Source organism: Cydia splendana, chromosome 24, assembly GCF_910591565.1.
Source record: "Cydia splendana chromosome 24, ilCydSple1.2, whole genome shotgun sequence".
NCBI classification, from domain to species: domain Eukaryota; kingdom Metazoa; phylum Arthropoda; class Insecta; order Lepidoptera; family Tortricidae; genus Cydia; species Cydia splendana.
Genome location: NC_085983.1, coordinates 2164871 through 2172637, shown reverse-complemented (window position 1 = coordinate 2172637; position 7767 = coordinate 2164871). Strand labels below are relative to the sequence as shown.

Sequence of the window (7767 nt, the reverse complement as noted above, 5' to 3'; positions counted from 1 at the left end):
TTAGAAAGCCTACGTCCTACTTTTCTCACATGCGCGCCATCCACCTCGCGAAGAACGTGGCGTGCGACGAGTGTGGCGAGGTGTTCGTCAGCAACAACGGCCTCAGACAGCACAAGGGGAAAACACATGCCTAGGTAAAGTACAAACCAGGGATGTTGCGGATATCCGCATCCGTGGAACATCCGCATTATTTTTGTTAGAAAGCCTACGTCCTACTTTTCTCACATGCGCGCCATCCACCTCGCGAAGAACGTGGCGTGCGACGAGTGTGGCGAGGTGTTCGTCAGCAACAACGGCCTCAGACAGCACAAGGGGAAAACCCATGCCAAGGTAAACTACAAACCGACTGACGACCTGACAGAATAATTCCGTACACGGCGGGAAGAAGATTATAACTGGCGGGAAAAAATGAAGAAATTGGAACCTTATTTATATTTATTTTAAGTTCAAATTTCTTCAATAGAATATCTCGAGTTATCAACTTCTTCCCGCCGTGTACGGAATTAATAGTACTACCGTACAGAAAGGAAACTTCCTACAAAACCGAAGTTTGACAGCGGTTCAGGGACGAATCATGATATCCCTTTCTAATATATGGCACTATCCCTTTCGGCTATTTAAGGTTGTCAAAATTCAAGCCATTATCTTATCTGTTCATGGTCGTGCACGCAAAGGGACGTCAAGTTTTGTCAACCCTAATAATTGCTCGGAGCAATTCTGAGCCGAACGGAGCCCAGTTTGCCCGAAGGGAGGAGTTTCGCACCCCTGGTATAGTATAACTGATCCACAGAGCTTCGCAATCTATGCATAATAACCCTTTGAATGCCACGCCACGTCTATCGAGTGCGGCGAATCATCGTGCATCGTCAACCTTTTCGGAATGCACGCAGGCAGGGGTGCGAAACTCCTGACTTCGGGCAAACTCGGCTCGGTTCGGCTCAGCATTGCTCCGAGCAATTATTAGGGTTGACACAACTCGACGTCCCTTTGCGTGCACGACCACAGATAAGATAATGGCTTGAATTTTGACAACCCTAAATAGCCGAAAGGGATAGTGAAAACATTAGAAAGGGAAAGCATGAATCGACCCTGAACCGCTGTCAAACTTCGGTTTTGTAGGAAGTTTCCTTTCTGTACGGTAGTATTATTACTTATTCTGTGACGAAGGTTGATATTAAGCTGTAGCCGCGCGCGTCAGTTGACATTTTAGGCGTTAAAAAAAATGAAAAATTATTTATTCACTAACAAGCAATGTTTAACAAAATACAGAAAAAAACAGAGTAAAAAGAGTTAAAAATATTCGCTTTTGTCCCTTTTTTCAGAAAATCAAGTGCGAAACATGCTCAGCGATGTTTGTGAGCTTAGCAGCTCTGGACAGACATACGGACACGGCCGGCGAGCATACGGGCCTGTGGCCGTGCGAGCAGTGCGGCGAGAACTGTGCGAGCGAGGAGGCGCTACACGAGCATGTGGGAGACACACATCCGACGGTGTCAATTCGATGTGATGAGGTCAGTGCGAGATAAGGGTCCATCCCGGATCCCTTTTGTTTGATACCCTCCTAAGACCTAGAGTCATTTTTGCAGTTTTGAATTTGGAACTTTTCTTTTATTCCATTGTATAGTTCAAAATTCGACTTTTTTTTAAAGGAACTCGGGACTTAGGAGGATATAACTATTGAAAGTCATTGTGTAATGATTGCCAGATTGTCATTAGTAATTCTGAAACCGTTAACTTTTCAGGATTTTTGTAAGGTTAGTTAGGGTTTGTTTTATGATAATCCTGAAAAGTTACGCGTTTCTGAGAAAACCCAAATTATGACTAACGAAAATGCCGACAAACAATACATTATGACTTGAAACTATATAACTTAGAGACCCGGGTTCATCCACATATTACGTCACAGCAACAGGGGAGAGGGGGTCATGCCCAGCTATCTCTTTCCTGTGAAAAAGTGGAGAGTAGGGAGGGGGCGAGGGTATAAAAATCGAAATTTTGTGTGATGTAATTAATGGATGACCCCTAATAAGAGAAGAAGATAGAGAAGTTTTGTATGTAAACCTTCCACTCGCTCTAATTTCTTTGTTTTACAATTTCTAGCAACATCAATGACTAGAAAATAAATAATGTTTTGACAAATATCTTATTTATCAAAACTACACAACGGGACTTAATCGCGTATTTAAGTTTTAAGATTTACCTCCGACGTTTCGAGGACGGCGTTGTCCCCGTGGTCTCGGAGAAGACTGGCTCAAATTAACATCAACATCTAGCCGCGCGAGTTTTTCGAACTACCCGCACTTGGTCTTGTTTATCAGTTTGAACGTTTTGTGCACTAGGGATGTTACTCTGTCGACACACAACACTAACGATATTCGATTTATCGACTGTCGATATTCGTTTCCGCTTACATTTACTAATGACTGGATTCCAGTGTTGGCCGAAAGTTAATGCGAATTGAAAATGTTGGCCATTAACCATTATAAATTGAACCTTAAACCGTGACGGACGATTACAGTTTACGATTCAATTTATAATGGTTAATGGCCAGCATTTTCAATTTGCATTAACTTTCGGCCAACACTGCTGGAATCCATGTGGATGAGATCTTAAAACTTAAATATGCGATTAAGTCCCTTTGTGCAATTTAATAATTGTTAGGGTCTCGGACCCCAAAATATATAAATATACAATAATTTCCCGTTTAAAGGTATTAGACATGCGGCCCAGATGACTTCTAACCCCTTAATTTTGTTAATTTGCCTTGTGAACAGTGCTCGATATCGTTCCCGACGGCCGAAGCCTACACGACTCACGTGTCGCGCTCGCATCTCCAGCAGAAGAGGAAGGTCGACACACGTCAGGGAAAATACTTCAAGCGGAAGCCCTTAGAGAAGTCAGAGAAGATAAGGGCTATGTGCGAGTTGTGCGGACACAAAGTTGCGGTAATAAATCCATAGTAATATTATCCCACCAAACCATTTTCATGTAAAATGTTGCCAAGACGAAACCATAAGGCTCGCACTGTCAAAAAGTTATCAGATCTTTTGTAGAGCCAATCTTCTAACTCTACGAGCCCTACTTCACAAACTCTACACCTTAGTCAAAACATGTGGCTTGGCCGTGTCGTTACTACAAACACTATTGTGTAATAAAAAATAATGAATAGTGAATACCTTTTTCATCTTACGCCCATGTGACGGTAGCGAAACGGCCAAGCCACAGATAAAGTGTATCTGTCTGTCTGTTACCTCTTCACGCTTAAGCCGCTGAACCGATTTAGTTGAAATTTGGTATAGAGATATTTTGAGTCCCGGGGAAGGACATACACACACACACACACAAACACTATTGTGTAATAAAAAATAATGAATAGTGAATACCTTTTTCATCTTACGCCCATGTGACGGTAGCGAAACGGCCAAGCCACAGATAAAGTGTGTCTGTCTGTCTGTTACCTCTTCACGCTTAAGTCGCTGAACCGATTTAGTTGAGTTATAGAGATAGTTTGAGTCTCGGGGAAGGACATAGGATAGTTATTATGTCGGAAATCATCCCTGAAGATAGTGCAAAGGGGGGTGGAATTGAAAGAGTTAATGAATTGCCTAATAATTGAAGTAAGCAATGCGCGAATTGAATGATTGCTATTAGCATTATCCAGGCGCTATACCTACTTTAGCTGCTGTCACTATCCACGCAGACGATGTCGCGGGCAAAAGCTAGTAGGGAATATTACGCAAAACTCTGCGTAGAGGACGCCACTACCACTATCTATCACAATCTGGGGGTCTACCGCGAAACAAGAAAATCGAAATTTCGTTATCCAACCTCTCTATCACTCTTGCCCATTCGAGCGATAAAGAGGCAGATAACTAAATTTCGATTTTCTTGTTTCCCGGTAGGCCCTTGTTAACAAACCGCCTTGATGCATCAATGTCATATTTTACTGTCTGTGAAAACTTGTCAAAAAACAGTTTAAGGCACAGTATGTATAAGTTACTCTATGGTTTACTAGCTAGCTTAGTGCTGCACTCTGGCGGCAGAACATTGCAGTAATACCCTTTATTAAAAGTATAAAATTACATTCACATTAAAGTATTTCGTACGAAATATTCACAACACATGACATATTACTGTCAGTAATTAATAAAATAAAAATATTACAAATACATTCAATATTAAAATCATGGTTGACTGGTAGAGAATGCCCTTTGGCATTAAGTCCACCATTTGTACATACATTGTTGTATAGCCTCCTAAGGCCCAGCCATACAACGAAAAATGAAAAATTTGCCACAGAAATTTGAACCTATAATGTTGGAAATAGAGTTGATTTTGCGTTGTTCAAAAACTGAACGAAACAAAGCAAAAGCAACTCTGTTCCAATCCAATATGATTTGAATTCCATTGAATTGAATAAGTACTATAGGTAGGACAATAAAGTTTAAATAAACAAATAATGCAATTTCGTGGCAGTTCCCAGCGTTGCTGAAGCAGCACTATCAACTCAAACATCAGGAGCCAAAACCATATGCCTGCAATGACTGCCCGAAGGCGTTCACCTCGAGAGGAAATTTAATTGTAAGTATCATAATTTATTAATAATTTATTAATTAATAATAAATCGACGGCGAAGTACCATGAACTCCTAACAGTCCTAACTATACAATACAATACAATACAAATATTCTTTATTGCACAGCTCATTACAGAAAACAATACAAATAATACAGGAAGAAGAGGTTAAACAACAGGGGGTCTTATCGCTAAAAAGCGATCTCTTCCAGACAACCTTTAGGAAGCGGAAATTATCAAACTAAATAACTATGTTTACCTATAACACTTTAAACTCTCGCGTTTTGTACACATATTTAATTGCACAAACGGGTCTACCGCGATATAATTTCATTGTTTTTACCTTTAATTCCGACGTTTCAGCTGAGTTGCACCAGCTGTGGTCACGGAAAGACTGACGTCCCAACAAATGTCAACAGAGATATTAATAAAACACCACTAAACTACCCGAAATTACTTTATAAAAATGTTTGGGGTAGACAAAGAAATTGCAGCTACCCGTTAAAGTTTAATGTTTATTGTCCACGGCACGACACGCAGCACTCACAGTATCCGTACACTGGTCCGAAGATATATCCGCTGGTTTCAACATTTGAACCGCTGGTTTCAACATTCAGCTGAAACGTCGGAATTAAAGGTAAAAACAATGAAATTATATCGCGGTAGACCCGTTTGTGCAATTAAATATATGTTTACCTATGTTTATGTTTGTCTATGTTTACTAAATGAATGAAAATGTGTATTACTAAAAATGTTAGTTAGGAGATCATGGTACTTCGCCGTTGAAATAGCATATTTATTTATTTGTAGTAGCCTAGTCGCTGGTGACCCTGCCTGCAAAGCAGGACGTTCCGGGTTCAAGTCCTGGTAAGGGCATTTATTTGTGTGTACATAACAGATATTTGTTCCTGAGTTATTGATAGTTTCAGTTTCAGTTTATTTATTCAAGAACAATTTACATCGTGTTTGAATATTCAATATACATATATACAATTATGATTAACCTAGTGAACAAAACAAAAACGCATGCAAAACATACATGATTATTCAATAAATAAATTCTATTATGACATTAAACGTTTCAACAAACAACCACAGCAAATTCATAATAAAGTAAGAAAATAAATAAATAATAATCAATTAAGTATATAAGTTTATGTCTGATATTTTCTATGTATTTAAAACAAAATCATTTATTTCACACATATATGTTTACGGATGTCAATTCACCTGTCATAAATTACAAAATTTCAATTTTATAAAATACAATAATTAATAAATATTGTATTTTATAATGAGTATAAAAACAAATCCACATCAAAATAATAAGCTCATCGACATTATTAAATTATTAAATAAAATTTATCACAATACAAATAAACTACATACTGAAATAGATATCATATACGAAAGAAAAAAAACGGACAAGTGCGAATCGGACTCGCCCACCGAGGGATCCGTACTTTTTAGTATTTGTTGTTATAGCGGCAACAGAAATACATCATCTGTGAAAATTTCAACTCTCTAGCTATCACTGTTTATGAGATACAGCCTTGTGGACAACAGACGGACAGTGTAGTCTTAGTAATAAGGTCCCGTTTTTACTCTTTGGGTACGGAACCCTAAAAATCGACTCACGCCACCGTTATCCGGGTGGCCGACCCGTTTTAGGCATCTGCCGCGAATGTAGAGGACATGGTTCGATTTTAGCCCTAAACACTTTTTAGGGTTCCGTACCCAAAGTGTAAAAACGGGACCCTATTGCTAAGACTCCACTGTCCGTCTGTCTGTCAACAGGCTGTATCTCATGAACCGGAATAGACACTTGAAATTTTCACAGATGATGTATTTTAGTTGCCGCTATAACAACAAATACTAAAAAGTACGGATCCCTCGGTGGGCGAGTCCGACTCGCACTTGTCCGGTTTTTTCTTTTGTATATGACATCTATTTCAGTTCGTATCTTCCTTATTGCTCAGTGTGCTATGTATCCGCAGATTCATATCCGGTCGCACACGGGCGAGAAACCTTACAAGTGTAAGCGCTGCCCGATGGCCTTCACCATGAAGAGTAACCTCGAACGACACCATAAGACAGTGAGTACATCAACATTAATCCTCCCCTAATAGCATGTCTCCCCCACCATCAAGTCTTCCCTAGGATCAAGTCTTCACTAGAATCAAGTATTCACTAGGATCAAGTCAACCATAGGATCAAGTCTTCCCTACCTACTTTTGTTTCACAGGCACCCATAGGTAGTATGACAGATTTTAGACTTTTACTAACTGTTCTAACCATTAAAATTTGATTAATATGAAAATTTCGTTTTTTTTTCTCGCAAGTGTGTTGAAAAACGTCGTATGAAACGCGTGTGCATTGGTCATTACACACATCGGCTTTGTTAATGCGCACAATATCGCCTCGTGTGTAATGACCAACTAAGCACAGTTATATCACAATGTACTATTATGTATGCGTCAGTGTAACAGTTACTGGCAACCAATAAAATAAAATAAAATATAATGACGAACGTAGCACACTTTGTATCATAATGTACTGTTATGTGCAGGTGCACCTGGGCATCCGCGGCTGCTTCGCGTGCAACATCTGTGGGAGCACGCTGACAACCAAGAGCATGCTGCGCACCCACATCGACTCAAAACATGGCGGCCGAGGCTGGCCGAGAGGCCGCAAACGGCAACAGGCGCAGAAATTAAAAGAGAAATGAACCATGAATAAAGATAAAATAGAGCCTGACTAATGACAACTTTCATCAGCCAGCAAAAACAACGCGGGAATTTAAAAATTCTGTTATGCATCTTTTTATACTTTTTATGATTTCTTGAATATGATCTTTTATTTATCAATAAATAAACTGTTTTTTTTTTTCCTAGCAACCCTAAAGCCTCAAGCCCGAAGGCCCCGTTCGCACGGCAGCTTTTTCAACGCGCGTTAAATAAGCGTTTGAATGAAACAAATGGATAACCATGTATGTATTCACAAGACAGCGGTGGCGCTTTTTATCAAACGTTGGATTTTCGACTTTATGCCTTGGTCGTTAAATCGAATTTAGAGTGCAGACAGAATTCAAGCGCTTTTTTAACGCGCGTTGAAAAAGCTCCCGTGAATGGGGGCTAAAGCCCGCTCCACTCTCGTGCGCGAATCGCGGCGCGAAGCCGTGAACGCGAGTGT

General features: G+C 39.9%; 1 protein-coding gene across 1 annotated transcript; it reads left to right on the top strand.

Annotated features, from left to right (window-relative positions):
* Nucleotides 1-206: 206 nt before the first annotated feature.
* On the top strand, nt 207-7369 carry LOC134802435 (zinc finger protein 845-like). Its single transcript, XM_063775098.1, has 6 exons — nt 207-330; nt 1323-1511; nt 2775-2945; nt 4477-4581; nt 6573-6671; nt 7145-7369. The coding sequence occupies exons 1-6, from the start codon at nt 226-228 to the stop codon at nt 7301-7303; spliced, it is 828 nt and encodes a 275-aa protein (XP_063631168.1). The 5' UTR covers nt 207-225; the 3' UTR covers nt 7304-7369.
* The last annotated feature ends 398 nt before the right edge of the window (nt 7370-7767 follow it).